We start from the raw sequence: 14,703 nt of genomic DNA, 5'->3' as shown, positions 1-14,703 counted from the left end.
TTCTGGAACAAGGGATAGTAAGAAAGGCAGGAAATGTTACCTGTTTCGTCCTGTTTTGGGACTCTGTCGAAAGGTTGTTGTAGGTATAGTGCGCCTGGGTGATCCCACAGAACAAGACGGCGACGACCCCTGCAAAGAGAGAGGTGCAAAAACCAAAACATGACATGTTTACGTTGAATATTGTGTCATTTGTAGCAAAATTTGAGGCTCAGGGTCTCTTTTAAGAGAGGAAAAAACAATGTCTAAATAGTGGGTTGTTGTAGGTTTTTTTGGGCTATATGGCCATGGTCTAGAGGCATTCTCTCCTGACGTTTCGCCTGCATCTATGGCAAGCATCCTCAGAGGTAGTGAGAACATTAGTAATGTCTAAATACCCTCTATCTATCTATCAATCAACACCGCCTGAGCTCTGCGAGTGCAGCATTTTTCTGAATGAAGCAGAGAGTGTTGAGGACCGGGACATCCGTAGGGATACCAAGGTGCTTGTTTATAAAGCTATTGTCCTCCCAACCCTGCTATATGCCTGCGAAATGTGGACTGTCTACAGACATCACATGCAGCTCCTGGAACGATTCCATCAGCGCTGCCTCCGGAAAATCCTGCAAATCTCTTGGAAAGACGAGTGGACAAACGTCAGCGTGCTGGAAGAAGCAAAAACCACCAGCATTGAAGTGATGGTCCTCCGCCATCAACTCCGCTGGACCGGCCACGTTGTCCAGATGCCCAACCACCGTCTTCCAAAGCAGTTGCTCTACTCTGAACTCAAGAACGGAAAACACAATGTTGGTGGACAGGAAAAGAGATTTAAAGATGGGCTCAAAGCCAATCTTAAAAACTCTGGCATAGACACTAAAAACTGGGAAGCCCTGGCCCTTGAGCACTCCAGCTGGAGGACAGATGTGACCAGCAGTGCTGTAGAATTTGAAGAGGCACGAGTGGAGGGTGAAAAAGAGAAACGTGCCAAGAGGAAGGCGCATCAAGCCAACCCCTATAGGGACTGCCTTCCACCTGGAAACCAATGCCCTCACTGCGGAAGAAGATGCAGATCAAGAATAGGGCTCCACAGCCACAAGAATACTGATCCTGGAAGACTATCCTACTTGGCCAACGAGAGATCGCCTACATAAGTAAGTACTATCAATCGATCCATCTATCTCCCTATTTATTTATCCATCCATCCACCCATCCATCTACCTACTTCTCCATTCATCTATCTGTCTGTCCATCCATCTATCTCCCTACTTATCCATCCATCCCTCTATTTATTTATTTATCCATCCATCCATCTACCTACATATGCATTCGTCCGTCCATCCATCTATCTATCTACCTACCTACCTACTTATCTATCTATCCATCCATCTATCTCCCTACTTATCCATCCATCCCTCTATCTATCCATCCATCCATCTACCTACGTATGCATTCGTCCGTCTATCTATCTATCTATCTATCTATCTATCTATCTATCTATCTATCCATCCATCCATCCATCCATCTCCCTACATATCCATTCACCCCTCTATCTATCCATCCATCCATCCATCTACCTACGTATGCATTCGTCCGTCCGTCCGTCCATCCATCCGTCTACCTACCTACCTACCTATCTACCTACCTATCCATCCGTCTCCCTACATATGCATTTGTCCGTCCATCCATCCGTCTACCTATCTATCCACCCACCCATCCATCTATCTCCCTACTTATCCATCCATTCCTCTATCTATCCATCCATCCATCTACCTACTTATGCATTAGTCCGTCCGTCCGTCCATCCATCCATCCGTCTACCTACCTACCTACTTATCTATCTATTTATCCATCCATCTACCTACTTATCCATCTTTCCATCTATCTATCCACCCATCTGTCTATAACACTATGTAACACAATTTTTGTTCCTAGGATATACACATCATTTCCTAATTGGTTCTATCATAAAAACATGGGAAAAGTTTTTTTAAAAAACTTCAGAAACTTCACTTCTGTACAATTAAACAGAAAGCACACTTTCAAACCAGGAACATAACATTTTTGAAATTTTGTCACACAGTGCAATGCCATCCTTCCGTCTTCTAAGCTGAAAATACCTAAGTGCTTTGCCGCTCTCCTCTGCCTTGTTCTCCAAAGCCTGCTTCAATTTATCAAGACCCTTCATTAAAATAACGAGTCAAAGGACAATTAAATGGGAATATTTACCTGTAAAACCACACGCTTCGGCCAAGAGGAAGGTGCTCCACGACATCAAGAAAAAGAGTCCAGTTTCCAGAAGCTGAAACTCACGAAGTTTTGTGAATTTGGTGACGTGGAGAGAAAGGTTAAGGAATATAGATATAAACTGTTGTTGTTGTTTTGTTGTTGTTGTTGTTGTTATTATTATTATTATTATTATCTTACCTGCTTCTTCTCAATGTTAAAGTGGGGTACAATGCTTTGAGTTTCAAAAAAGCAGGATACAAATATATATGATAATACTAATATAATACAAAAGATAACAATAATAGTAATACTCTACGGTATCACTTCAACTGTCCATGGTTCAATCCATGCTTTTGGAATTCCTTCTCTCTTTTTCCCAGTTACCTACCTACCTACCTTTCTTTCTCTCTCTCTCTCTCTTCTACCTTCCTCCTTTCCCTGTTTCCTGCCTTCCTTCCTTCCTTTTCTCCTTCCTCCTTCCTCCTACTTCTCTCTTCTGGGATATAGGACAGAATAGATCCTTCCTTCCTTTCCTTCCCTCCTTCCATCTCTCCTATTTCTCTTTATTTATTTTTCCTTTTCACTCTCCCTCCTTTCCTTTCTCCCCTCCTACCATCTCTTTCCTACTCTTTATTTCCTCCTTTCTCTCCTTTCTTTTCTTCCCTCCTTTCGTCTCTTTCCTACTTCTATTTATTCATTTCTCCCTTTCTCTCCCTCCTTCCCTTTCTTTCTTTCTTTCTTTCTTTTTTTCTTTCTCCCCTCCTTCCATCTCTTTCCCACTTCTCTTTATTTTCCCCTTTCTCTCCTTTCTTTTCTTCCTTCCTTTCATCTCTTTCCTACTTCTATTTATTCATTTCTCCCTTTCTCTCCCTCCTTCCCTTACTTACTTCCTTTCTTTTTTTCTCCCCCTCCTTCCATCTCTTTCCTACTTTGCTTTATTTCAACCTTTCTCTCTCCTTCCTTTCCTTTTTTTCCTTCCCTCTTTCCTACTTCTCTTTACTTATTTAATCTCCCTTTCTCCCCCTCCCTTTTCTTTCCTTTCTTTTGTTCCTTTCCTCTTTCCTACTTCTCTTTCTTTCCCTCCATCTCTTTCCTACTTCTCTTTATTTCCCTCTTTCTCAACTTCTTTCTTTTCTTCCCTCCTTTCGTCTCTTTCCTACTTTTTATTTATTCATTTCTCCCTTTCTCTCCCTCCTTCCCTTACTTTCTTTCTTTATCTCCCTACTTCCATCTCTTTCCTACTTCGCTTTATTTCAACCTTTCTCTCTCCCTCCTTTTTTTCCTTTCCTCTTTCCTACTTTTATTTACTTATTTAATCTCCCTTTCTCCCCCCTTTCCTTTCCTTTCCTTTCTTTCGTTCCTTCCCTCTTTCCTACTTCTCTTTCTTTCCCTCCATCTCTTTCCTACTCTTTATTTATTTATAGGGCTGTGTATATCCATCCTTGATGTTATTTGGAAGGGAAATGGGCACAACACTTTTGGGGAAAAGGAAGGATATCAGGGCAGTGACGACGCCAGTGGCAGCTCCCATGGCAAAGGACCCGCTGAAAATCCCCAGGAAAATTCCGATGGACTTAAACATCGCGGTGACGTCGAAAGTGTGGCTGTTGTCTCCCGCCGGTTGGTAGGCAACAATCGAACTGCAGGGGAAATACAAACGAATTATCCCTTTTTAAAAAGCTGTAATGGGCTGGGAAAGTAAGAGATTGATACAATATAAAACAACTAGCTGTCCCCTGCCACGCGTTGCTGTGGCCCAGTCTGGTGATCTGGAAAATAAAGTTGGTTTCTAATATATGTAATTTCTTTATGTTTGTGGGTAAACAGTATTTCTTGCTGTTTCTTTGTCAGTGTTGATGTGGAGATCGTCTGGTTTGCCTACTCTGGAACATACAACATATCATTTTCCTTCTTTAGGGGTCCCTCTCAAATCTTTGATACTGCATCTATCATATATGTGTGTGTGTGTGTGTGTGTGTGTGTGTGTGTGTGAATGGCTGGATGGCAATTGTTAGGAGGGCTTTGATTATGTTTTCTTGCCCTGGTGAAGGGGGTTGGACTGGATGACCTTAAGGCAGCATTTCTCAACCTGGGAAGTCAAGACCCATGGGGGGGGGTCACCAGGGGGGTGTCAGAAGGGTCACCAAAGACCACCAGAAAACACAGTATTTTCTGTTGGTCATGACGGTTCTGTGTGGGATGTTTGGCCCAATTCCATCATTGTTGGGGTTCATAATGCTCCTTGATTGTAGGTGAACTATAAATCCCAGCAACTACAATTCCCAAATGTCAAGGTCTATTTTCCCCAAACTCCATCTGTGTTCACATTTGGGTGTATTGAGTGCTTGTGCCAAGTTTGGTCCAGATCCATCATTGTGTGAGTCCACAGTGTTCTCTGGATGTAGGTAAACTACAACTCCCAAACTCAAGGTCAATACCCACCAAATCCTTCCAGTATTTTCTGTTGGTCAAGGGAGTTCTGTGTGCCAAATTTGGTTCAATTCCATCATTGATGGAGTTCAGTATGCTCTTTGATTATAGGTGAACTATAAATCCCAGCAACTACAACTCCCAAATGTCAAAGTCTATTTTCCCCAGACTCCACCAGTGTTCATATTTGGGCATATTGAGTTCTTGTGGCAAGTTTGCTCAAGATCCTTCATTGTTTGAGTTTACGGTGCTCTCTGGATGTAGGTGAACGACAACTCCAAAACTCAAGGTCAATGCCCACTAAGCCCCATTTATATATACTGTATATAGATTGCAAAAAATACTTGGTATTTAAGTCTTATTAAAATAGATACCATTAAAATTGTTTTCCTCATGGTCAGGGGATTCTGGAAATTATAGTCCAAAAAATTTTCCAAGCTCAACTACAGCTTCCAAATGACACATGGCTCTGTAAACTACTGACAACAGACGAAAGCTATTATGTACATGTATTATGTATAATTCATTGGGGAATTATAATAATCATTCTCTTTAATCCGATTGTGATGTCTAACAGATCATGACAATTATCCCAATTAACCAGAGAGTTTCCTGGCCAGACAAAGGAAGTCCCGGTACAATGGGTTTCCAGATGCAACAATGGGATATGACTTCTGTTTCGATTGGAAGGAAGGAAATGGGGAAACTTACGAAGACAGGACAATGGCCACAGCATCATTGAGGACGCTCTCTCCAAAAAGGAGGGCATAGAGCTCCACGTCAACTTGAAGCTCATGGAAGATAGCAAGAACCGTCACTGGGGAAGACATGGATGCAAATATAATAATAGTAATAATAGCACGTCTTATTTGTTTCTGGTCTCATAATGCAAATATAATAATAATAATAATAATAATAATAATAAAAACATTTTATTTGTTCCCAGGATCATAATGCAATAATAATAATAATAATAATAATAATAATAATAATAGCAAAATATGTTTTATTTGTTCCCGGTCTCATAATACAATATTATTATTATTATTATTATTATTATTATTGCATTATGATCCTGGGAACAAATAAAATGTTTTTTTATTATTATTATTATAGCAAAATATGTTTTATTTGTTCCCGGTCTCATAATACAATATTATTATTATTATTATTATTATTATTATTATTGCATTATGATCCTGGGAACAAATAAAATGTTTTTTTATTATTATTATTATAGCAAAATATGTTTTATTTGTTCCCGGTCTCATAATACAATATTATTATTATTATTATTATTATTATTATTATTATTGCATTATGATCCTGGGAACAAATAAAATGTTTTTTTATTATTATTATTATAGCAAAATATGTTTTATTTGTTCCCGGTCTCATAATACAATATTATTATTATTATTATTATTATTATTATTATTATTGCATTATGATCCTGGGAACAAATAAAATGTTTTTATTATTATTATTATTATTATTATTATAGCAAAATATGTTTTATTTGTTCCCGGTCTCATAATACAATATTATTATTATTATTATTATTATTATTATTATTATTATTGCATTATGATCCTGGGAACAAATAAAATGTTTTTATTATTATTATTATTATTATTATTATAGCAAAATATGTTTTATTTGTTCCCGGTCTCATAATACAATATTATTATTATTATTATTATTATTATTGCATTATGATCCTGGGAACAAATAAAATGTTATTATTATTATTATTATTATTATTATAGCAAAATATATTTTATTTGTTCCCGGTCTCATAATACAATATTATTATTATTATTATTATTATTGCATTATGATCCTGGAAACAAATAAAATGTTTTTATTATTATTATTATTATTATTATTATTATTATTATAGCAAAATATGGTTTATTTGTTCCCGGTCTCATAATACAATATTATTATTATTATTATTATTATTATTATTGCATTATGATCCTGGAAACAAATAAAATGTTGTTGTTGTTGTTATTATTATTATTATTATTATAGCAAAATATGGTTTATTTGTTCCCGGTCTCATAATACAATATTATTATTATTATTATTATTATTATTATTATTGCATTATGATCCTGGAAACAAATAAAATGTTGTTGTTGTTGTTATTATTATTATTATTAATAATAATAATAATAGCAAGCAAGCAAAGTTTATTGATTAGTCCATTGACCGTATCAACATTAAAAACAAAAACAGAAACATGCACAAATAGACAATAATCACTATCCAAAGACTTCCATACTAGTGAACTAACATACAATAATTCAAACTTGATGAAGTTAAAAAATAATTAATAATATCATCATTAAAATGCCAAGGTAACATTTCACAACCACAAAAATTAAAAACGATAATAATAATGTATTGTAATAATAATAGCAAAAATATGTTTTATTTGTTCCCAGTCTCATAATACTATTATTATTATTATTATTGTATGTTTTATTTGTTCTCAGCCTCATAATGCAAATAAAACAACAACAGCATCAGAAATAACAATCATAATATATTTTATTTCTTTCTGGCCTTTAATAATAATAATAATAATAATAATAATAATAATAAGAGACCGGGAACAAATAAAACATATTTTTGCTATTATTATTATTATTATTATTATTATTATTATTATTTCATTATGATCCTGGGAACATATAAAACTTTTTTAATTATTGTTATTATTATATTTGCGTTATGAGACTGGGAACAAATAAAACATATTATTATTATTATACATTTTATTTGTTCTCAGCCTCATAATGCATATAAATAACAATAGCAGCAAAAATAACAATAATAATACATTTTATTTCTTTCTGCCCTCTTATAATAATAATAATAATAATAATAATAATAATAATAATAATAGCAAAAATATGTTTTATTTGTTCCCGGTCTCATAATACTATTATTATTATTATTATTATTATTATTAATGTTTTATTTGTTCTCAGCCTCATAATGCAAATAAAACAACAGCAGCAGCAAAAATAACAATAATAATATATTTTATTTCTTTCTGCCCTCTAATAATAATAATAATAATAATAATAATAATAATAATAAAGTTTTATTTGTTCCAAGTTGTTGTTGTTGTTCTATGGTTGTTGTTATATTACGAGGCCGGGAACAAATTATTATTATTATTATATGTTTTATTTGTTCTCAGCCTCATATGCAAATAAAACAAAAGCAGCATAAAATAACAATAATATATTTTATTTCTTTCTGCCCTCTAATAATAATAATAATAATAATAATAATATGCTTTATTTGTTCCCAAACTCACAATGCAAATATTATAATAATATTTGTTCCTGGTTTTATGATGCAAATATAGTATTAATAATAATAATAATAATAATAATAATAATAATAATTTGTTCCTGGCCTCATAATACAATTATTATTATTATTATTATTATTATTATATGTTTTATTTGTTCTCAGCCTCATAATACAAACAAAACAGCAGCAGCAGCAAAAATAACAATAATAATATACTTTATTTCTTTCTGCCCTCTAATAATAATAATAATATGTTTTATTTGTTCCCAAACTCATAATGCAAATATTATAATAATATTTGTTCCTGGTTTTATGATGCAAATATAGTAATAATAATAATAATAATAATAATAATAATAATAATAATAATTTGTTCCCAGCCTCGTAATATAACAACAACCCTAATAATAATAATAGTAATGTGAATAGTAAGTCAAAGTGGGATCCTAGCACTATAAAAGCACAATGGGAAATAGAGGGACTCCTTGTTCATACCTCCATATTCCCAATCCCAACATCTGGATCCTTTTCTTTGGTACAAAAGGGGGGGGGGGACCCCAAAAGTCTAACCTGGAATGGAAAAAGGTCTAATAACATACCTGGGTCGGTGGCGGAGGCAATGGCCCCGAACAAGAGGCAATCAGTGAAGTAGAAGTCCCCTCCCAACTGCCCCATGACCTTCATGAGAGCCACGCAACCATACATGATGGACCTGCCAGGTAGGAAAAGAGGGGCAGTTACCCTTTGTGGCCACAAGAGGTGCTAGTCTCACCTGGGTTTCATGCAACCGCCGGGATGAGACGCTTATAGAATCATAGAGTTGGACGAGACCTCATCGGCCATCCAGTCCACCCCCCATTCGGCCAGAAGCAGGAAAATCACATTCAAAGCACCCTCGACAGATGGCCATCCAGCTTCTATTTAAAAGCCTCCCAAATACAGGGGGAAAGAAAAGATAAAGAAAACTCACCCGATCACAAAACAGGAGATAGCTGTTCCAAGGAAGGCATACGCCAAGATGGAGCCCAGATTTCGGAAGAAGTGCCGCTGCAAAAGGAAATTGTAATTGTGCTGTCACACGCTGGTCCTATATCAGTTGAACAGGATGTGCTCTTTGTGCCCAGCGGGAAGCCAGGGTGCCTCGAGTGAGAGGCCCTAAGGATTTTCCTATACCGAGTCTTTAGAAGCTTGAAAGGTTTAACAAAGTCCTTTATTATTGCTTAAGTCTTCAACAAACAATCAAATACGTCTATCCACCTACCTACCTACCTACTTACTATCTATCTATCTATCTATCCATCCATCTACCTACCTACTTATCTATCTATCCATCCATCGACCTACGTATGCATTCGTCCATCCATCCATCTACCTACCTACCTATCTATCCATCCATCCATCTACCTACGTATGCATTCGTCCATCCATCCGTCTATCTACCTACCTACCTACTTATCTATCTATCTATCCATCCATCCATCCATCCATCCATCCATCCACCTACATATGCATTCGTCCATCCATCCATCCGTCTACCTACCTACCTACCTACCTACCTACCTACCTATCTATCCATCCATCCATCTACCTACGTATGCATTTGTCCATCCATCCATCCGTCTACCTACCTACCTACCTACCTACTTATCTATGTATCTATCCATCTACCTACCTACTTATCTATCTATCCATCCATCCATCCATCCATCTACCTACATATGCATTCGTCCATCCGTCTACCTACCTACCTACCTACCTACCTATCTATCTATCCATCCATCCATCCATCCATCTATCTACGTATGCATTTGTCCATCCATCCGTCTATCTACCTACCTACCTACTTATCTATCTATCCATCCATCCACCTACCTACCTACCTACTTATCTATCTATCTATCTATCTATCTATCTATCCATCCATCCATCCATCCATCCATCCATCTACCTACGTATACATTTGTCCATCCATCCATCCATCCATCCATCTATCTACCTACCTACTTATCTATCTATCCATCCATCCAACCATCTACCTATACAAAACAGGAGATAGTTGTTCCAAGGAAGGCATATGCCAAGATGGAGCCCAGATTTCGGAAGAAGTGCCGCTAGGAAAGGAAATTGTAATTGTGCTGTCACTCGCTGGGCCTGTATCAGTTGAACAGGACGTGCTCTTTGTGCCCAGCGAGAAGCCAGGGTGCCTCGAGTGAGAGGCCCTAAGGATTTTCCTATACCGAGTCTTTAGAAGCTTGAAAGGTTTAACAAAGTCCTTTATTATTGCTTAAGTCTTCAACAAACAATCAAATACATCTTAGATCAGTGTTTCTCAACCTGGGGGTCGGGACCCCTGAGGGGGTCGTGAGTGGGTGTCAAAGGGGTCGCCAAAGACCATCAGAAAACATAGTACATTTTCTGTTGGTCATTGAGATTCTGTGTGAGAAGTTTGACCCAATTCTATTGTTGGTCGAGTTCAGAATGTTCCTTGATTGTAGGTGAACTATAAATCTCAACAACTACAACTCCCAAATGTCAAGGTCTATTTTCCCCAGACTCCACCAGTGTTCACATTTGGGCATATTGAGTATTTGTACCAAATTTGGTCCAGATCCATCATTGCATGAATCCACAGCACTCCTCTGGATATCAGTGAACTATAACTCCCAAACTCAAGGTCAATGCCCATCAAACCCTTCCAGTGTTTTCTGTTGGTCATGGGAGTTCTGTATGCCAAGTTCGGTTTAAATCCATCGCTGGTGGAGTTCAGAATGCTCTTTGATTATAAGTGAACTATAAATCCCGGCAACTACAACTCCCAAATTACAAAATCAATCCTCCCCCCAACCCCACTAGCATTCACATTTGGGCATATTGGGTATTTGTACTCAGTTTAGTCCAGTGAATGAAAATCCATCCTGCATATCAGATAGTTACATGACGATTTATAACAGTAGTAAAATGACAGGTCTCAAGTAGCAACGAAACAATATTATGGTTGGGGGTCACCACAACATATGGAACTGCATTAAGGGGTCACGGCATTAGCAAGGTTGAGACCCACTGTCTTAGATCTTCAACAGGTCAAACAAATACTATAAGGCTTTGAATCAACTGGTGGCTTTCTTAATCTTGTCCACAAGGGACAGGCAACTGGCTTCGTGAACTGTTTCTTTTCTTTAAGAGGAAAACCCTTTTTAACCCCTCCTTGGATGATCTACTTTCTAAACTTTGCTGGTGTGGGCTCTACTCCCGGCTCCAAACTGCTTCTTGGGTCCCGAGTAGACCTACCAGTCAAGGCTTTGTAGATTCTCCAGCTGGAGTCCTTTGGAACTGTTTCCCCCCCGGAATTTCATAAGAAACGAAGCTTTCTACAGGTGGAGCTAATCCACGACCTGTAGCTAAGCTTTCCATTGCAAGACTGACCTAAAATGGCTCCCTCTCCTCCCAGAGACCTGGGGAAAGGGGCGGAACCAAAACTTAACAATGATTGATGGGTCATTGGCCCTATGAATGCAAACCAAGGGAAGCCACCTTATTGCAAAATGCATGGAACTTTGGAATACATGCAAACACTCAAAGAAAGGAAAGGAAGTTGGTGCTTTCGGTACAGCCGTACCAGCACAGTAATAATATTATTGGTGATTATATGTTTTTAATTATTTTTGTATGGTTTTTATAAAGTGTGATAAATGTTTTTAATTGTATTTTATGACTGTTGTGACATTGAATTGCTGTCAATTTTTAAGCAGCCTTGAGTTGCCTTCGGGCTAAGAAAGGCAAGATAGAAATACCATAAATAAATAAATAAATAAATAATATATTTTAATAATGCAGCAATAATAATAATAATAATGTAGTAATAATAACAAAATGCAGTAATTGTAATGCAATACTAATAATATAATGCAGTAATAGTAATGCAATACTAATAATATAATGCAATAATAATAATGCAATACTAATAATATAATGCAGTAATAGTAATGCAATACTAATAATATAATGCAGTAATTGTAATGCAATACTAATAATATAATGCAGTAATAATAATGCAATACTAATAATATAATGCAGTAATAGTAATGCAATACTAATAATATAATGCAGTAATTGTAATGCAATACTAATAATATAATGCAGTAATTATAATGCAATACTAATAATATAATGCAGTAATAGTAATGCAATACTAATAATATAACGCAGTAATTGTAATGCAATACTAATAATATAATGCAGTAATTGTAATGCAATACTAATAATATAATGCAGTAATAATAATGCAATACTAATAATATAATGCAGTAATAGTAATGCAATACTAATAATATAATGCAGTAATAGTAATGCAATACTAATAATATAATGCAGTAATAATAATGCAATACTAATAATATAATGCAGTAATAGTAATGCAATACTAATAATATAATGCAGTAATAGTAATGCAATACTAATAATATAATGCAGTAATAATAATGCAATACTAATATAATGAATAATAATGCAGTAGTAATATAATGACATAATAACAATTCAATAATAATGATAATAATATAATGCAACAAACAATAATAATGTAATAATAATATAATGCAGTAATAATAGCAATGCAATAATAATGTAATAATAATAATGCAATAATAATATAATGCAGTAATAATAATGCAAAATAATATAATGCAGTAGTAATAATGAAAAAATAATAGAACACAGCAGTAATGCAATAATAATATAATGCAGTAATAATAATGCAGTAGTAATATAATGAAGTAATAACAATTCAATAATAATCATATGATGCAACAATAATGATGCAATAGTAATGTGGTATTAGTAACGCAATAGTAATAATATAATGGGGTTAATGTAATGCAATAGTAATAATATAATTCAGTAATAGTACTGCAATAGTAATAATATAATGCAGCAATAATAACAAAGCAATAATAAGAATATAATACTGTCACAATAATTCAATAATCATAATATAATGCAATAATAGTAATGCAATAATAATATAATTAACATTGGTTGCCCTGAAAGGAATCGTTTGTTTTCTAGAACTGATGGTCAAATTATTATCATTGCATTGGAGTTTTTTTTTTCAGAATTAAAAGTTAAATTATTAATAGTATTGGTATTAGTAGGAGTATTTTTGTATTATTAATTGTATTAGTATTTGTTATTATTATTATTATTATTAATATAATATTAGTGCTATTAGTTTTAGTATTTGTATTATTATTATTATTATTTCTAACTAGATGTTCTGAAAGAGATAATCTACCCATTTGTCCAGATTATGACACATGAGAAAAGAAGACAATAAATGCACAAACTAATAAAGGAGCGCCTTAACACTGAGGTTGCAGCCATACTGTAGAATTATTGCACTTTGATACCGCTTCAATTGCCGTGGCTCCATTATGCCTTCATAGTTTTGAATCTTTTCATTACTGAGAAACAGCATCAGCAAGACATTCATTATGTCAACCCTTGATGCTGCAATTTCTATTCATTTTGCATGATATCAGTAGACAGTGACTATTTCAAATGCTATTTATTCCACTGCAAAGTCCAACTGGCCACATGACTTTACATATCAGGTTGTTTATATCTATCTATACACATACTAAAAGTGAAAATATGTATGTGTGTATGTGGCTGGGGTGTCCACTTACACTGAAAGCTCCTAGCTCCACAAACAGCTCTAGCTCCCACTGCTCAGGAGACACCAATGGCCCTTCCTCCAATGGCATTGCAGGTTATAGAGCAGGGGTCCTCAAACTAAGGCCCGGGGGCCGGATGCGGCCCTCCAAGGTCATTTACCCGGCCCTTGCTCAGGGTCAACCTAAGTCTGTAACAACTTGAAAGCACACAACAACAACAACAACAATCCTATCTCATCACCCAAAGATGCAGGCAAAATGTCAGGAGAGAATGCTTCTAGAACAGGGGTCCTCAAACTAAGGCCCGGGGGCCGGATGCGGCCCTCCAAGTTCATTTACTCAGCCCTCGCTCAGGGTCAACCTAACTCTGTAACAACTTGAAAGCACACAACAGCAACAACAACAATCCTATCTCATCACCCAAAGATGCAGGCGAAATGTCAGGAGAGAATGCTTCTAGAACAGGGGTCCTCAAACTAAGGCCCGGGGGCCGGATGCAGCCCTCCAAGTTCATTTACTCGGCCCTCGCTCAGGCTCAACCTAAGTCTGTAACAACTTGAAAGCACACAACAACAACAACAACAATCCTATCTCATCAGCCAAAGTTGCAGGCGAAATGTCAGGAGAGAATGCTTCTAGAGAGTGCTGTAAACATGTACAAGAGCCCTGCCAATGTCCTCCACAAACATAACCCAAGTGAAGGCTTTCATACAGAGAAAAATCCATCCTAGATCTTCCGTTTTTCCTCCACCACAGAAATCCCAGTGTTCCTTTCTCTCTCCTTTGGTGTGGAATTTGCATGACCCCGCCCACTGCCTGTTGCAACAGTGAAACACAAGACCCAAAATCCCATATTCAGGAAGCCAAAAGCGAGCTGCTTAAAGCCAAGGTTAATCCATAGGAGTTTGCATGGAAAGAGCCACGTTGAACTGACAACTCCCGTTTGTCAGCTAGAAGGCTAAATACCCTTTGCAATCATGAACGCATTGCGATGACCCTTGGCTGACTTGGCTTCTCGCTTACCAGTTAAGCAAGAGCTCCTCCGGACCTTTAATTCTAAGCG

The 14,703-nt window shown here is 36.1% G+C and overlaps 1 protein-coding gene across 1 annotated transcript in view; it reads right to left on the bottom strand.

Annotated features, from left to right (window-relative positions):
- The window catches only part of SLC9A6 (solute carrier family 9 member A6), a 44,561-nt gene that overhangs the window by 19,141 nt on the left and 10,717 nt on the right, over positions 1 to 14,703 (bottom strand). Inside the window, exons 4-9 of the mRNA XM_060756051.2 lie at positions 8,939 to 9,015; positions 8,568 to 8,680; positions 5,344 to 5,449; positions 3,701 to 3,842; positions 2,203 to 2,308; positions 41 to 129 (exon numbers count right to left, since the gene is read on the bottom strand). Of these exons, the coding sequence (XP_060612034.2) occupies positions 41 to 129; positions 2,203 to 2,308; positions 3,701 to 3,842; positions 5,344 to 5,449; positions 8,568 to 8,680; positions 8,939 to 9,015 (633 nt within the window). The remainder of the gene's footprint in view (positions 1 to 40; positions 130 to 2,202; positions 2,309 to 3,700; positions 3,843 to 5,343; positions 5,450 to 8,567; positions 8,681 to 8,938; positions 9,016 to 14,703) is intronic.

This window comes from Anolis sagrei, chromosome 10, assembly GCF_037176765.1.
Source record: "Anolis sagrei isolate rAnoSag1 chromosome 10, rAnoSag1.mat, whole genome shotgun sequence".
In the NCBI taxonomy this organism is placed as follows: Eukaryota; Metazoa; Chordata; class Lepidosauria; order Squamata; family Dactyloidae; genus Anolis; species Anolis sagrei.
The sequence above is the reverse complement of the archived record's forward strand: the minus strand, read 5'-3'. Positions and strand labels throughout refer to the sequence as shown.